The sequence below is a fragment of the Coturnix japonica genome, chromosome 7, assembly GCF_001577835.2.
Source record: "Coturnix japonica isolate 7356 chromosome 7, Coturnix japonica 2.1, whole genome shotgun sequence".
In the NCBI taxonomy this organism is placed as follows: domain Eukaryota; kingdom Metazoa; phylum Chordata; class Aves; order Galliformes; family Phasianidae; genus Coturnix; species Coturnix japonica.
The window spans coordinates 3,614,695-3,631,318 of record NC_029522.1 but is presented as its reverse complement, the minus strand read 5'-3'; the positions used below and the strand labels follow the sequence as shown (position 1 = coordinate 3,631,318).

Sequence of the window (16,624 nt, the reverse complement as noted above, 5' to 3'; positions counted from 1 at the left end):
ATTCAAGCTCGACTAGACGTGATAAGCTCTTGCTCAAGGGATCATCAAGGTGTGTACACAAGAGAATACCTTTAAGTGAGAGATTGTGCTTCACAAACTCCTGCTGTAGGGTAAGCACTGGGAAGCAAACACATCCCTGCATAGGATGTGTTGTTCCAGTGATCCCCATCAGTCAGTACTCATCCAATTCAGCAGAGCAATGTCGGGAAATAGATCTGGGCAGAGCAGATACAGGAATTGAGTATAAATCCTTGATTCTCATTACTGCAATACCCACAGAACAAATTCATAGGTCCTTCAAATGCATTATTTTTCACTGGACCCAGTGGCTGGTTTTTTGGCACTGGAATAATGTCTTATTCTCCCAAACTGCCCCAATGTTTTCTTCCTGTGGATTTCTGAGAGCAGCTGGATCTGGACGTTAAACAATTGCAGCTTTTGAAACAAGACTGGGTTGGGAGCACCAGTGTCATGAGGCACAGCCGGAAAAGAATTTTTTGCAGCAAAAAAGATCTGTTAATGAATTCTGGGTATTTATAGCTCTGCAAGCTTTCCTGCCGAGTTTATCTCCATGGGAAGTTATTAGCTCAAAAGTGAGCTTAGTCACAAGCTGCTTATAGGGAATATTTCTATTTATAATATTCTTATGTCAGTAGATGATGCTTCTGTGGATATTTACTAGTTGAGGTGGCCAGCGCTGCTCAGGTCAAAATTCATTCCTTTTTACATAACTGTCTTAATGGGTAAAGAGCTACGTGGCTATGCCGGGTGGAGAAACACATGCTCTGTGATGCTGGGATGCAAAGAGAGATGTTGAAGCCCTTTTGCTTGCCCTGTAGCCCTGTTTTTACACTGAGGGGGGTTCCCATGGCAAAGGGTGCAGAATAATGGGAAATCTATCAGTGCTGATGTTGTATGTGTTATTTCTCTCATCCATTTACTGCTTTATCTGATCAGTGGTTCGTGGAGCAAATATTCCTTTTGCGATGCGGAACGATTGGGCTGCACATATGTCAGTAGAGGAGAATGGCTCAGAGCATGAACTGATATTTAGTGCTGTTCATGCATGAAATAATTTGTTTCATAATAGTGGTGGAAAGCCTGCTTATGCATCAGCGAGATGCAGCAAGCCTGGTCACGGGGGAAATAAAATACAATTGTGACTGTGTATGTTCATAAATACAAATTCAGGCCCAGATGGATTTGGGTGGGTTTCTGTGCACGCAGAACCTCCCAAATCCTTAGATTGTTTTTTGCAAGCATCTTGCAAAAGCTTGATTCTTCCATCCTAATGCTTCAGTGTCCTGTCTGCTGGCTCCTTTAGGTGTCCTGGTGGGGCTTGATTTAGAGGAAGGCCTTAGATCAGTGATATCCTGCCTTTCTACAGCATCCCCTGAAAAGGGGGATTGGTGCCTCATTGCTACATGCAGTGGCAGACTTGGATACAGGTCGGAGAGACCTGACCCTGAGGATGTGCCTAATAGGTAAGACTGGAACTGTGCATAGATCTCCAGTTACCAAGGAAGAACTATTGTAGTCTGTGTCCCCAAAGCTGTCACAGTTGGCTGCATGTCTGGCTATTTAGCCTCCAACGCACTAAAGCTTTGGAGCCATTTTTCTACTGTTTGTTAAATACCAGATGTAGTTTAGAAGGAGGCCTGGTCACAGGAGGCTTGCAGGGCACTGCCAGCTAGCAGTAGAAAAGCGGCCTAGCAGTTCTAGGAACTAAAAGAGGAGAGAAGGAGTGGTATTTGAAATGCTATATTATATGTTGCTTTTGATTTGTTAACCAGTCTGACAGATACACTGCAGCTGCTCAGCTTTGTGCAGGCAAGCAACCACTGTGCTAAGCAAGAAAAGTCAAACCCTGGCAGCAAAGCCTGGCTTCCAGAACAGCAGAGTGTGCTTCGGCTCCGAGTCCTGGACTCTAAACAGTGCAACCCTCAGGAGGAGGACATGCCTCAGGGTTTCAGTACCTGTGTAGGTACTGATGTACGTAGGTAACGTATACTGATGTACTGATGTAGGTAAGGTGCGATGTCACAGCAGGCTCTCCTCCAGTTCAGCTCATGGCAGCCTCTGTCTGCTGTGGTTCAAGCCATTAACTGGGCTCCCTTACCAAAACCTCTAGAATGCCACTCATTTACTGTCACTGGTTAGTATTAACTGCTGCTCAGGACTCTGGAGGGTGTATTTTTCTTCTGTTTCATATGCTAACTGGCATTCTAGGGAGCCCTTCAGGAAGCTGAGGTTAACTCGAGTTCTTTGCTGGTGATGCAGCACAGTGATTCATGTAACCACAGCAGTTCACCTAAAGCTTGCACTGCAGTGCCTGAGGTTTATGGCAGCGTATCTCTCAAAAAGAGATGTGATTCATGAACCTGAGATACCCTGTGCTAACAACTCCCATTTGAATGAGCCCGGCTGAAATGCTTGCAGGAGCCTGCAAACCCTGCTGCCAGATTGCTGAGCTGTAAAGCATCACCGTGATTTATTTTGGTTTTGATGTACACTGGGGGCTATGCGGTCTCTTAAGCCTCTTTGAGGACAGTGATTCAGTCTTATTTCAGCAAGGAGAACTGGAGCTGTAGATGTCTTCATAGCTAAAAAGTCACTGGGAAGCACTGACTGCCATAGATAAGCCCTGCCATAAGCAGACCTTACATGTGGTGTCTGTACCGATGAGTCCCTGATGGCAGACAAACCTTGATCTGCTAAGCCATTGCTCTGATGGTCAGCCTGAGAAATAAGGCTTCTAATCCACATTTATCTACTACATATTTCCTTCTTCCAAGACCAGAAGGAAGTTGGTACCACACGAATGGATGCTCCCGTAACTTCTCCATTCCCATATACCAAGTGCTGGGAGATGTCTGTCAATCCACACCAAGCATGCTGTGTCAGTCCTAACAGCTCCAAACAGAACAAGGCAGTGACAAATTTCTAACACTGCCATAAACTGCTTTGGAACTAAGCACGTCAGTGTGTTATGTGGAAAACTACAGTGATGCAAACAGGACGCAGGAGCTGGCAGTATTTCATGGTTCATTATGCTCCTCCCGCATGGAGCTGGCTTTAATTCTAGCTGCACATGCAGTTTTTACCCCCCAGCCTCTCTGGTGTCTCATGTTGATATCAGCAGGAGCCTTCACCAAATACATTTGTCTTTATAGTGATAGGCTTTATAGAATTTGGCTGCGTGCCACTGAAGGACCTCGCGGTTTCAGAGGAGTTCAAGTGGTTCCTCTGTATAATTACTTCTCTGAGGAGATTAAGGAAAGCTTCAATCTGGCAGCATGAATGCCTCGTGCTCAAGGAGCGGTGCGTCTTTCTTACCCAATCTGACAGAAGAAAATTAAGGCTCGTTCCAGTTTCAGTGGAAACCAGAATGCTGCTAAATATAAATCCAAACTTGAGCTGTCTTCTGCAGAGGAGAAGCATCTCAGTGTCAGCTTGAGATAACTACTGTTATTTGCCCTGTTTAACCCCAAGCTGAATTGGGCTGGACTGCATCAACCTGCAGGAGGACTGCAACCTGTTTATTCCCTCTGAAGAGGAAGCTCTGAAATATCCCCTTGCTGAATCACGCTGAAGATGTGTGTGGAGGAGCCCCGGGGCAGGCAGCATTGGACAACTCATAGCTCTGTTTTCCAGTGGAAATGTAAGCTTAAAGTGAAAGTGGTTATCTGCAATCCATCCAATCCGTGGAAGATTTGAGGATGCTTTAATTAGTGCATGCTGCTACTTATCAACAGAGGGATGTTGGTACAGCTAAAGGGCAACTGCTAAGTTATCACTTGATGTAAAGGAGAAGGCTTGTACTAGAAACTGATGTTTCCTAACTATTACCAGCAACAAATGAAAACTGCTGCTAAATGCCTGAGAAGTTAAGTAACTTATTAGCTTTATGATACTGAATGGTTGATATTAGAGACAATCAGATGCATCCAGAAACAGGCAGTAGTATCAAACTTGTCCAAATTTATCAAAAAGGAAGAAGTATTCTTCTGTATAATTCCACTATTCTTGTGCTTTTTGCCTCTTTTTATTTGCTTGGAACTGGAAACTTAATTAGGGGATTGTCTTTTTTTTTTTCTCTCTTTAGGAGTTGTAGAGCTTTTAATTGCTTCAGAAGAAAAATAGTCTGCACTGACACACAGAACTGCCAGGGTCTGTTCCAAACGATTGGAGGAAGCGGGGTAATTGTTTGCTTAGCTGACAGCTTGAGGAGTGGAACTGGGCTCTCCAAAAGCCAAAGTAACACTTCAGGTGGTAATGGCAGCCAAATCAAAGCAGGTCTTAACTGTTTGTAGGCTGGAAGAAAACAGTAGTGGAAGGAATAGCAGGATATAGAGGTGGTATTTCAACATGATGTTATATGAACCCCTACGGTGTATGCATTGTCCCTCAAAGGTTAAGTGACTCTATTGCAGTACTTTACTTGAATAATTTCCTTGACAGAAGTGACTATCAATATACCAGTCTTGGAAGTACTGATTTAACTGCAGGACTGTTATCTTAAGTTCTTAAAGACCTTACCTCCTGTCTCCATGTTCTCTGATCCTTACATAAAGGCATGCTTTCCTGTGAGCCAGCTGAGAACTAAGCCCCAGACCTACTTTGTAGAGGCACTTTGAGCAGGACTTGCCATGTGTTTGTGGCTGAGGATTTGTGCTTTCTTTGCTCTGAATTTCCAAAGATTTCAACATTTAGAATATATTGAGTTGCAGGTGACCTGCAAGGATAGAGTTCAGCTGCCTGACCTCTTCAGGGCTAACCAGAAGTCAATGCATATTATTAAGGACATTATCCAAATGCCTGTTGTCTTGCACTGCCCCTTTCCAGGTGCAGACCCTGACATTTATCCCTGTCAGAACTTCATACTATTGATGATTACCTATTGCTTCATTGTATCTAGATCTCTCCAAGTTCTCTCATCCCTCCTGGGTCTGGGCAGCACATCCCAGTGCAGTATCATTGGTAAACTTGCTAAGGAAACACTGGTCCTGTATCTAGATAATTTATAATAGTGTTGAACAGAACTGGCTCTAGGATAGAGCCTGAGGAACACAGCTGACTGGATGTAGCTCCACACACTATCAGCCTTTGAGGGTTACTGTTGAGCCTGTTCATTACCCAGCATAGTGTGAACCTATTTATCTCACAGTTGGACAATTTGTCCAGAAGGATGCTGTGAGGGATGGTATCAAAGGCCTCACTGAAATCCAGAATGATTATATCCACCCCTTGCCCTTTATCCACCAAGATGGTGACCTTATCACAGAAGCAGGTAACATTACTAAGGCAGGACTTAGATTTCATCAACCCATGCCTGATAAAAGGCACGCAGAGAATAAATCTTTTAGTATCCCCCGGGATAATCTCTGTAACGTTTCCAGGGACTGAGGTTAAACTGATGTGTTTGTTGTTTCCTGAGTTGTCTATTGTGCCCTTTTTGTGGATGAGCATAGCACTGCCCAGCTCCCAGTCAGCAAGGACCTCCAGTGACTCCTGAGATGTTCACTAAATTGCTGAGAGAAATCCAGCTATAACATCTACTAACTCCTTTAGTACTGTGACATGAATAACCTGTGGACTTCTTAACTAATATGCACCCAGTACAACTGTTCTCTTACAACAGCAACCAAAGATGGAAAGTCTTGCTCTACTAGTTACAAACATCCTATGCCATTTCATACATTCTTTGCTGTCTGACACCACAGTGGCCAGCATCAACTCAAGCTGAGCTTTGGCTTTTCTTGTTTTCTCCCTGCAGATGCAAACTGCAGCTCTGTATTCTCCCTATCAAGTCTGACCTTGCTTCTGGAGATCATATTTTCCCTGTTATAAAAAAAAAAAAAAAGAAACAATTGAGCTATGCTGTGCAGAAGCATAGCTGTAAACAGTGGGACCATTGAGCTGGAGTGCTTAGCCTGTGGCTCAACAAAGTTCAGGCCTGGCTCATTTCATAACCCATATATATATATATATGTGTGTTATTTTATATATATATATATATATATATATATATATATATATATAATTTGGCATTAAGAGAATTTAATTGAGCAATTTGAGGACTCGGCAGGAAAAGAATAAGCGACTCAGTTATTGTTCTTTATTTCCAAACACCCTGACAGCAGAGGATCCCCACATACTGTGGGTTCTTGCTCCATATCTAACTTTGATCAAATCTGCATATGCTTCAGTGTGACAGGTGACACTAATGGGGCACACAGGACACTGCTGTGCTAATGGCCCTTCCTACAGGTGTAGGGTTTCTGTGGGTCTCTATGGCTCCCAGCAGCCTGGTAGGAGCATAAGCAAATAAGAACATTTGTCCTGGCTTTGATCTATGGCCGGAGAAGAGGAGCAAGGCTTTTATTGTCAGTTCAGAGTGCAGAAGAGAAGCTATAAAAATTGTGTAGTGAAAATAATACATGGAGCTGTCATGATCTGTGTTGTAAGAAAGCACTCACGGCACACACAGAGCTGCTGCCTTCCTCTGTGTCATAAATGGGCTCTTGTTACAGCTCAGGCTCTCTGGTTGGGCTTCAAAGAAGCTGCTGAGCCATGAACAATGCAGGTTAAGGTGACCCTAAGATGCGAAAGTGTTGCAGCTCATAGTCCCAACATCTGACCTGCTTTTATCTCGTTAACCATCCATGCAACGTGTGTGACTTTCTGTCTGTCCTTGGATGATGTGCTCTGGTGATGCGTTCTATCAGTCAACACTATCAGCTGCATGAGTCTGTACTGCCTACAATACAGCTTGTGTTGGGAATCTTTTCCCGTCTGTGGGCACTGTGCTTTATAAAGGAAAATAAAGGAAAGAAGGAAAGGAAGACAGAGAAGTACAAGCGTAGAGAAGGATGATGGCAGCAGATGGGGGGAGGGAAATGTTAGATAACTTCCTCTAAAAACAAAGATAACTGCATGGCTTCCATAAGATAATAGGGAACCAACAGTGTGTGTTGCAGCTGAGAGGGCAAGAAAAATGCCAGAGCAGAAGCATGAGATTCTTCTGCTTGTTCCCAAGGAAGGCTAGCAAGGATCTCAAGTGTGAACGAGAAATGGAATATGCTGAAGTGAAGCCACCACCTCTTTAAAATGGAATGGATGGTGAATGGAAGGAAAGACCCCAAATGAAACTAAACAGAGTGCCCAGGATGGGCTGTGGTCACATATTTGCTTTTGTCTTATAGTCTGGATGTATTAATGACTCAGAAAACAGATCGAGGAAGGGCATACTGTGCTTTTTGTGTCCAGGGAGGCAAAAATAGGTTGTTATTAGTAGTGAGCTAGGATAAGTAGCATTGCAGCGAGCAGATCAGTTTTAGAGGGGAAGTTTTCCTTTCTGAACAGATATGGTTATTTTAACTGTATCTAACAGTTGACTGCATTAAAAAACAGTTCAGTTTCAATGAGGAGTGGCTGGAACACGTCCCCATACTGCTTGCCCTCAGTGGCCCCAGGGCCGGTGCGTGGGTTGGTAAGAGCACACTAATTAGCCTCCTGAGTGACAGAAGACATATCTAGAAAAATCAATTTAGGCTTCTGTGAAAAAGGTATGGATGGTATGGAAGGCAGCAGAAAGCGGAGGTGTGGCTGGAGGATAAGGACCGGCAGAGAATCATTGGCATGAGGATGGCAGACGAGCGGCAGAGATGGGTTTCCTGAGCTGTGGACTTATGTGGCTTACAGTTAATTTGCTAAATGCAAATTTGCATGCTTTGCTGCTGAGAGATCTGTTTGGTTGTTACAGGCTTTTTTGTGTTTTAGAAGGAGGAGGAGATGACTGCAAAGCAGTTTGAGAGGCAGAGGATGGAAAGCAGGTCAGAGCAGGTCATGGGTAAAATCTGCAGACCAACTGAGACTGAGCAGAAGAGAGCTGGGGAAGAAAGAGCAACCAACAGGAAATGAAGCTACAACAATAAACCTTATCCTGAAAAATGCCAGATTGTTTTTCATTCCAGAAAGAAGATCTGTCTCCATTCTCAGGGTAGGATTCATTTGGTGGGACAGTAGAGAAAACAGCAAGTTCACTGGGGAAAATGTGACGTGCCAGATGTCCAGATGCTGGTGAAGTGCTGTGCTCTTCCTGCTGAAGTCAGATTTAACATGAAAGTTAGATTTGTGGGACTAAAGATCTGGGATAACAAATGATTTCTGCAGACAAAAGGATCTGCTAGTCACTGCCCCGTGTCTGTGAAGCTGGATAGGCTGCAGCCCAGTCCCCTTTGCACAGCCTGTTCTGCTGGCTCGGTTATATAGAGAACAGCTTTTGCTTCACCCAGATGTTCACCTCACAGCAAGAACTATCCCTGTCTGCACTCAGAAGGAAAATACTTGCTAGAGAAATACAGTCATGAAACTGAAGAGTAAGAGAACTGCTGGTAGTTCCCAGAGCTCCCTTGAGACTGAGGTTTACTTGCTTCCTGTCCTGATGTAGCAGCCCTGTGGTTTCCTTGGGCTGGTTTTGGTGCAACGTATGCCTTTTTGGGGAATAAATAGTTATGTGTTAGCTTGTGTATAACACAATAGTTACGGTTCACTGGATTCTAACAGCCTTGTCAGCTGGAGCACAAAGCCCTTTAAACTCCACATTCCTATTCTAAGAACTTTTCAGAAATGACCTTGTTACGACAGGAAAAACACAAGATTCAACAGTAATGATTTATAGCACGGCAGTGTTTTTAGATGCTGCCTGACTTTGTGCTAAGTACTTTCTTTCATTCAAAGTGACTAAGACAACAAGTGTCCTAACGTGGTCTTTGATGGTCTTTCCATGAGTTATAAGGATTATGTTTTGATCATGAAGTGTTGGATTAGGGACTGAGGTTTGTGTGTGAAGAGGTTCTGGTGGATTTAATAATAACTAGAAGCAATAATATGTAATATGGTCATGGTAAAACTTAAAGGCTCTGAAAGCCTTTCCAAGTCAAGCTCTGACTTGAGAAGGTTGGTATGCTTTCTGGTGGGTGACTCTTTTTGTCTCAAGATTTTCTTTCAGAGAAAGGGGAGACAGAGCAACTCATGTAGTAGGTCAAGCCTCCATTACCCATTCGGTTGTTGTCACCAGTGTAAAATAAGGACATTTGAACTTCCAGGCTGACAAATGATTTAACTATCTGGCCTTTAGACAGAGGGCTGTTTGTTCTACTTTGCCAGCTATCTGTATATTACAGATGCAAAACACTGTGTGACAGTACTCTTACAGAAATGTTGAGTCATTTCTCTTTGCCAGTCAGCTCTGGTGACTTTCTAGCCTTTGCAGTCATACTGGGAGGACTGCATCTTGATTTGCCAATCTTTGACCCAAGCTAAAATACATGACTTTTGGGATTGAGACTTAAAGGGTGTCATGCCAGGACAAAGAAGCTCTAGGAAGATGAAAATACTTGTGGTTTTAGGAAGAAACGTAAGGAATGTGGAGTATTTCACTTCAATTAATGTCAGTCTCCAGCTTCCAGCTCCCAACAATTTCCTCTAACCTGAGCAGAAGTCTGGCAGGATAGCAGCCAATCTAGCAAATGTTGGCTCTCAGCCTCTGTCATGATGTTGTGCTGCTTTTAATTCTTTCTAGAAATTCCATCATCTTTGGGATAAACTGGTTAGTAGTATAAGGTAAAGGTGACTTAGCCTTTCATAGTCCAAACCTCACCCTAAACACCAAGATAAAATGCATCGCCACAGAGTGTTTTCTACAGGAGGTCAATGGCAAAACATATGAAAAAGGGCCCAAAGTTATTTTTGTATTTGTTGTCCGTAGCCAGAATTAATTCCCATCATCTGTTCTTAGTGCTTACCTATTGCTGGCTGTCAGAGCCAAATATCTCCTGCATGCCTATGGGATTTGGGAATGGGGAGGTGCCTCTGTAGTCCTGTGTGTTGCAGATGTAGCTGCCCTACCAGAGTACTTGGGGTTTTGGCTTTCATGGCAATGGACTAAAAGTTGCAACTCTGTGGTCAAATGGTACCCAGACGGTGAAGGGCATTTTAATACCAAATCCACGAACAAATCAATTTGCTGCAGTAAGCTACTTACTGGGCCCATCTGGTAGTTGCTAATTTACAGACTGGGCCATCTGCCACTGTCACAAGCTGGTAAGACTAGGAAAGTTACCCAACACAGCCAACAGTTTAGCTTTGTTTTCATTTTTCCTTCCCCTCAGAGCTGTGTTCTGTTTCACTGCAAGCTGATAGGAATGGAAGTGGTTTCTGTTCTGAAATTGGATTTCTCAGACCTTGGATAATCTTGTGCAGCAGGGAACCACTGCTGCTGTGACTCAGCAGCTGTTGCTGGTGTGTTTGTGCAGCACTGAAGCTGCTGACAGTGGAGTGCAGTGGTTTAGGAAGCTGCGTCTCTATGCAGTGCCAGCATATTTTAGCTTGCTGTGACAGGATATGTGGAAAACTTTCTTTGAATACATGTTATTAAAGCTGGAGTCTTCTCAGCTACGGAATGACTTCTGCTCTAATGGAAACAAAGAGATAAGGCTGCTGTGATGTGGAGAGCAAATGAATTAAAAGCTACAGATGTGATCTCCAAGTTGGTTTTGACTATGCGTGAGGAGTGAGAGATGGAAGTAGGTTGCAGATTCTTCAGTAAAGGTCAGCTCTGAAGAGAGACGTTTCCGCAGAGCCTGCAAAACATGCCATGAATGTGCAGGACCAAGTGCTGCTGGTGCTTTGGAGGCTGCAACAGCTTCAGAGAATGGCTGACCATGGCTGGAGTAGGGTTGTGTGCCCTGGCCCTATGCATGTTGCCATTCGTGTTCCTCAAGGTAGTCAGCCCTAGTTTCCCTTCAGATAAGGATGCAAAGCAAACACCAGCTGCTGGGTGTTAGCATTTCTCTGATGTTGTGCTTGTGCAATACTTAGTTAAGTCCAGCTGATGGGCGCTTTCTGCTATGGGAGTGAACTAATGGTCATTTCTGCTCAAGGTCTGCATGGCCAGGTCTTGGCTTTTATTGTGCTTACAACTTGGATTTAATTTTCTATCTGAAGATGACGTGGTGAAGCTGAGCTAAATCTCTAATTACAGTAGGTTAGGGTTAGCCTTAGCCTGAAAACCATTTTCCTTTGAGAAAATCTTTAAGTGCCCTTCAGAAAGGGTCAGAATTTAATCCACACATGTTTCATGCTAACTAGCCAACATTCTGGACTCTGGCAATCTGAGTGGCAGAAATGGTGATGCACAGGATTTACAGTCATTAGCTGTTAGCTATACAGACAGTGGAAAGTGAGGCAGCGCAACAGACCAAACACTGATTTTCTGGAGGTTTGACCCCGAGAACTCCTTTGAGCTTCCCTGGATTATGATGGCAACTCATCCTAGAGGGGAAAAGCCCTGAGCAACAACAGAGCTTGCAAACCCAGCTGTTCTATTGACAAGGTGAAGACACAAAGCCTTTCCTTACTGCCAGAGACTAATGGCACTCTCCCTACTGGGACAAAAGCTTTCTGCTTTGGAGCTGGGATTTGTTTTTCATCCGAGCATGTTTTTCGTCACTTACTGTTATTGAATGAGTTATCCTTGGGGGGAATATTAATTGAATTCTCTGTCAGCCTCTGCCTTAAGAACCGGGAGGACCCAGAGGAAAGATTGCCAATAGGGTTCCTACGTCTAATGTGATTAAAAAATATTTGGCTGCAGAAGAGAGAATATTGTTGTTCTTCCATTGTATTTCTCTGCAAAGAGATAACATGGATGCTGACTGCTGAGGAGACGGGTCATACATGTTTAATTTGAACAGCTATAAAAAGAAACTTGCAGTAGGGCTGCTTATTGGAAATTTAATAAAGAAAAGTTATTACCATGGCTCAGTATAATCCCAAGGATAACTCTTCACGTACTCTTCTTGGAAACTAAGCTGTCAAAGAAGTTAAGCTAGGAAGTTGTTGTGTGAATAACACATTAGATCTGAGAGGCAGAATAATCTTTTTTATGATGGGATTTGGGAGCTGAGCTCTGATCTTTGTTGTATTCACAAAGCTCACATATCAGTGCTTGCTGGACTGTTTCATGGCTTGGGACTAAAGGCTTCAATGAAGGAACCAGCCCAAGGCTACCACAGGTCCTTGCTGTGGTTGCGATGGGCACAGTGATCATTAAGCCCTCCTTATCTCCAGGCACTTCCCTACTAAAGACATATTAAACAGCTGTAAGACGACTAAATGCCTTTCACGGCTTTAGCTTGGATTTTTTGGAAGCCAGGGATGTGTTTTGGCCAGAAACGTGCCCTTGGGAGAGGCACCATGCTTCCAACAGCACCTGAATCTGAGATCAGCCAAAGCACCAGAAGCTGTGACGTCCTTTCCTTGTGGCTTTTCCACCTCTGTCTGTATGCTGAGAGCATGACACTGCTATCGAGGGTGCAGGTAGTTTGGAGATGATGTGACAGGGTCTTCAACCTTGTTTGCATGTATTCTGCTTACTTCCTTCAATGAGAGTTTATCATTGTATTGGCCCTGCATTTCTTTCTCTGGAAGATGCAAAAATGCATAACAATACTCCTTTGTCTTCAGATTAAGTTAATCATTGACTTATTTTTGTGGTTATTGCTGCCCTTGTTGTAAGACTGTTTTCTCAGTAGGATTTCAGGTGTGTCTCTAACCTATGTTTTTCACTGGAATGAGCAGGGAACAGGGCTTAGCTGAGAACAACCTATTTGGGAAGCTGTCACTGCCTTTATCCAATAATATTATAGAAATAAAGCTGTTAAGACATAGCTTTTCAGGTTTCTAAATACAGACATCTCCTGGGGGTCACAAGGCTGTTTTTCAGAGGCAAAGAGCGATGATCAATTAACTTCTTTTCTAATGTTTAGACATTAGAAAACATTTCACCCAATGCAGTACAAAAACATCCATGTAAGAAATTGATTTATCCTAAGGTTTATGTAGATCTTGAAATTGTTCGGCCTAATCCAGTGATGTAATGTTTTGATAAAACTACCAAGTAGGAAGTGAGGACTATGTTCGTATTTGTTTTTGCACTGAATAAATCTCCACAGCTCCTTGCAGAAACAGGGGCAGAATAGAAGACAAGCTGACTGTTTCTTGGCTCTAGGCTCTAAGACTGGCTACTGCTTGCAGCCTCAAAACATGCCTCTTGATAGGTGAATGGGGTTGTGGCTGATGGCATTCATGCATTTCATGTGGCAGGCTCATTAAGATGCCTTATAGCAATGCAGGTGTTTGCGCTGTGCATCATGTTGTATTACAGAAAGGTGTGTCCCTGAGCAATGATGCGCCTGCTGTGAGAGCAGCGCCTCTCTCTGAAGAGAAGTGTTAAAAACACACAGTTTAACACGTTAAACTTACAGCTGGTAATGAACGTGGTTGTGCTTCAGGGAAATGCAGCAGCAAGGGTGAGCAAAGCTTCTGTAACACAAAGCAAAACCCTCATCTGTCTTTGCTAATAATGGTCATCTTTGTGTGTGGTCACTGAGCAGAAGTGTTGTGCTGATCCTGTCGCTATAAGGCAGAAGGCCTTTGGGCTGCACCTTCCTAGCATCAAAGCCTGGCACTACAAACCAGCCAACCTTCCCTGTTTTATCTCCATATTAACCCGACAAAATCATGAGGTTGCTTTAAGGGCTATGTCTGCAGATCTAACACCCTCCTCTAGTAACTTATAAGTCTCGTCATTGGAAGGATAACACTAGAATGGTTTTCTGTGCATCCTCCTTGTTCTGTTTCCTTTTTTAATAGCTTTCTCACCAGTGCCTTTCAGACTTTTCTACAGGACAATGCCATGAACCCCAACAAACGAGATCAATGGATGACCATTACATTTTTTTTTTGCAGGGAAAGGAAACATGGCTAGCCTGGTTGACAAGGCTCTCCTTCCCTGCTCTGCTCTCATCAGCTTAGCCTGTAAATTGGCAGCCCTCCAGGCTTTAATTTCTGTTTAGCTGCAGTGTTTTGACATTGCTGTGCAGTGACAAATGTTGTGCTCCTTGTGAAGCCGGTGGCTTCTGACGAACTCCTACATTGGAGTCACCTACATTGACAGGTGGGTTCCTGGGGTTTAACTTGCCCATCAGTTTTCCCTTTGTTAACTACCAGATGGCAATAGAAAACACAGAGGAGAAGCATTTTAGAACACCTAATGACCTGCAATGTCACTGAAAGTAGCAGAGTGATGTTAGTACAGGGCTGCCTCTATGAGTAGCACATCTGGTGCTAGCATTGCACCATGCAATGTTGAGCAGGCTTTCCCAAGCAGAGCCGTGTGCTGCCTGCAGCCAGGTGTGAGCAGCTCCTTGCTTGTGGCCTAGGGTGCAGCACAGAGGGGCTAAGCCTGAAGTCTGAGGGATGTAGCCTGAATTCTTGCTAACCTGTCCCAGCCAAGTGCTTCTGTGAGTTTATGGCTTCTAATCGTGTATCAGAGACAGAGCTTTAAAGGTAGAGTCGGCTATCTCCAAACTGCAGTTTGAAAGCGGTGTTATATGTAGCTGTTTTTTATTACTAGCAACTTCAGCAGCTGAAATTGGACCCCAGAGCTTCAAAGCAGCTGCTCAGCTGAGGAAGTGCTGCTGAATAAAAGCTCCCTGCTCTGCTACCCTCCCCCTGCTTTTCTACGCTACCAGCTGTGTGAGCCCAGCAGCAAGGAAGAGAGTTTGGCCTTGAAGTGAATCTAAAGAGGAAAGAGAGAGAGAGAAGAGGAGAGGTGGAGTTAGCAATAGCAGCCTGCAGCATGGGAAGATGAGAAAGCAGTAGCAAAGAGACAGATGCTTGAATCTCTGTGTGGGTGAGCTCTGAGGAGCAAGGTCTGAATAGAGGGGAGGGCCAAGGAGTTTAAAGAGTGAGCACACTCAGTGCAAAGGCAGCGATTGCGTTCCTTTTGCTTTCTGGAGGATCAATCAAATGGAAAAGGTAAAGGGGGGACAAGGAGGAAACGAGCAAAATCAGTGCCAAATTCCAGTTAAGATATGAACCTTTAACAAACAAGGACCGTGAAATGGGAAGAAATGCTGACATCTGTCCAGCATAATGCAGGAAGTGAGGAAAAAACATCAGGCACGTTAGTGTATGGTAGGCATGATACTCCCATTTTGTGACAGTCTGGCTGTGTAGCTCTGTGCTGCTATCACTGGCAATACTTATCTTAACCCCTACTGCAGCTGTTAGTGCAGTGTGAGGCTTTTAGAGGATGAAACTAGCTGGCAAATACAACATTTTTTTTTTACTTTAACACAACATTATCAATAACCTGGAGACAAGAGGATGGCATTTACTGGCTTCTGCAGAGAAATGTGGCTTTTAGCCAGGTTTAAGAGATTCAAGTTGAAGCTTGAGGCAAACAAATCAGAACCAAGTCTTAAATACAACAAATAAAAACTGTCAGTTCCCTTTGAGCTGCTGCAAATGTCTTGACTGCTTTTTGCCCTGAAGTCCCAGAGAGAATGGAAATCGGGGGGCAATCTTGTTACCTCTTAGTGTAATATGCCATAGCCAGTCTGCAATCCCATTTTGCCAGAAGTGCAGCTGCAATGCATGCAGTTGGTCCCCTCTCCTACCTTTCAGTATTTGCCCCCCATGGGAACTGGGCAACACAGAAGCAGCTGGCTCAGCTTTTCCATGGTGGTGATGTAGGCACTCAGTTGCGGTCCTGTGCCTCAGCCAGCATCTTACCACAAAGACCTTTTTATCTGATGCTTGCAAGGTAGTAGGGTTTGTAGTAGCCCTAGTAGTAGGGCTGGGGTTGAGTGGTTGTTGGAAGTGAGTGATCAGAGGGCAGGGGCATGATGTGGAGCAACCATGAACACAGCCCCATCCAGTCCAGCTGTATCTAGCTGGGGTTACCAAGCCCACAGCTGCTTTGGTAGTTCTGGTTAACCATGGTGCTCTGCTTACCCTTTCTTTCCTTTAGCAATGGCAACAGGCCAGTGACTCACTGAGAGAAAATACCAACATTTCTTTAAGGATTCTGAGGATTGGATGTGCCTCTGGATTATTTTCCATCAGGCAAGTACTGCTTAGGTGTCAATAGGAAGGGGCTAAACCCCTCTGTTATTTCAAATGAGGAGTGGAGGACAAGGTTAGTGTTAAGCAGAGAAAGACAATGGGACTTTAAGGTGCACAGTGTTAACAAAGCTATGAGCATCACATCCTTTTGGAAGAAGGTTGTTAGCTTTGTACTAGCTTGTTAGTGGGGTGGGAGAGCTGGGGAGATATGAACAGGACTATGAATGGCCTCAGGTTGAGCAATGGGAGATTCAGGCTGGATATTGGGAGAAAATTCTTCTCTCAGAAGGTGGTCAGGTGCTGGAAGGCACTGCCTGGGGGTGTCCAAGAAATGTTTAGATGTTGTACTGAGGGATGTGGTTTAGTAGGAGAATATTGATAGTAGGTAAGTGGTTGGACTGGGTGCTCTTGGAGCTCTTTTCCACTCTTAGTGATCCTCTGATCTATGGGCTGGTCCTGGGAGGTGGATGTCAAAGCTGTCAGCTGGAGAGTGTGAGGAGTGTGGATGGATCTCTGCATTAACAGAAAGAATCAGAACCGTTTCTTCATCTAAGTACTGCTGTGTATTTCCCCCTTTTTGGCAGTGAGTTCTATTTTCAGAAAGGCTTGCTGTCCCTCGTGGTTTATCTGTTTGGTAGGTGGTAGA

At 44.1% G+C, this 16,624-nt stretch overlaps 1 protein-coding gene across 4 annotated transcripts in view; it reads left to right on the top strand.

Annotated features, from left to right (window-relative positions):
• The window catches only part of TRPM8 (transient receptor potential cation channel subfamily M member 8), a 94,039-nt gene that overhangs the window by 20,993 nt on the left and 56,422 nt on the right, over window positions 1–16,624 (top strand). Inside the window, exon 1 of one of the 4 annotated variants that reach the window (XM_015867766.2) lies at window positions 3,119–3,661. The exons of 2 other annotated variants lie outside the window; for them this stretch is intronic. In XM_015867766.2, the coding sequence (XP_015723252.1) occupies window positions 3,595–3,661 (67 nt within the window). In that variant the 5' untranslated portion in view covers window positions 3,119–3,594. Of the gene's footprint in view, window positions 1–3,118; window positions 3,662–14,589; window positions 14,887–16,624 lie in introns of those variants that run through there. One more of the 4 variants, XM_015867773.2, reaches the window with a different exon arrangement.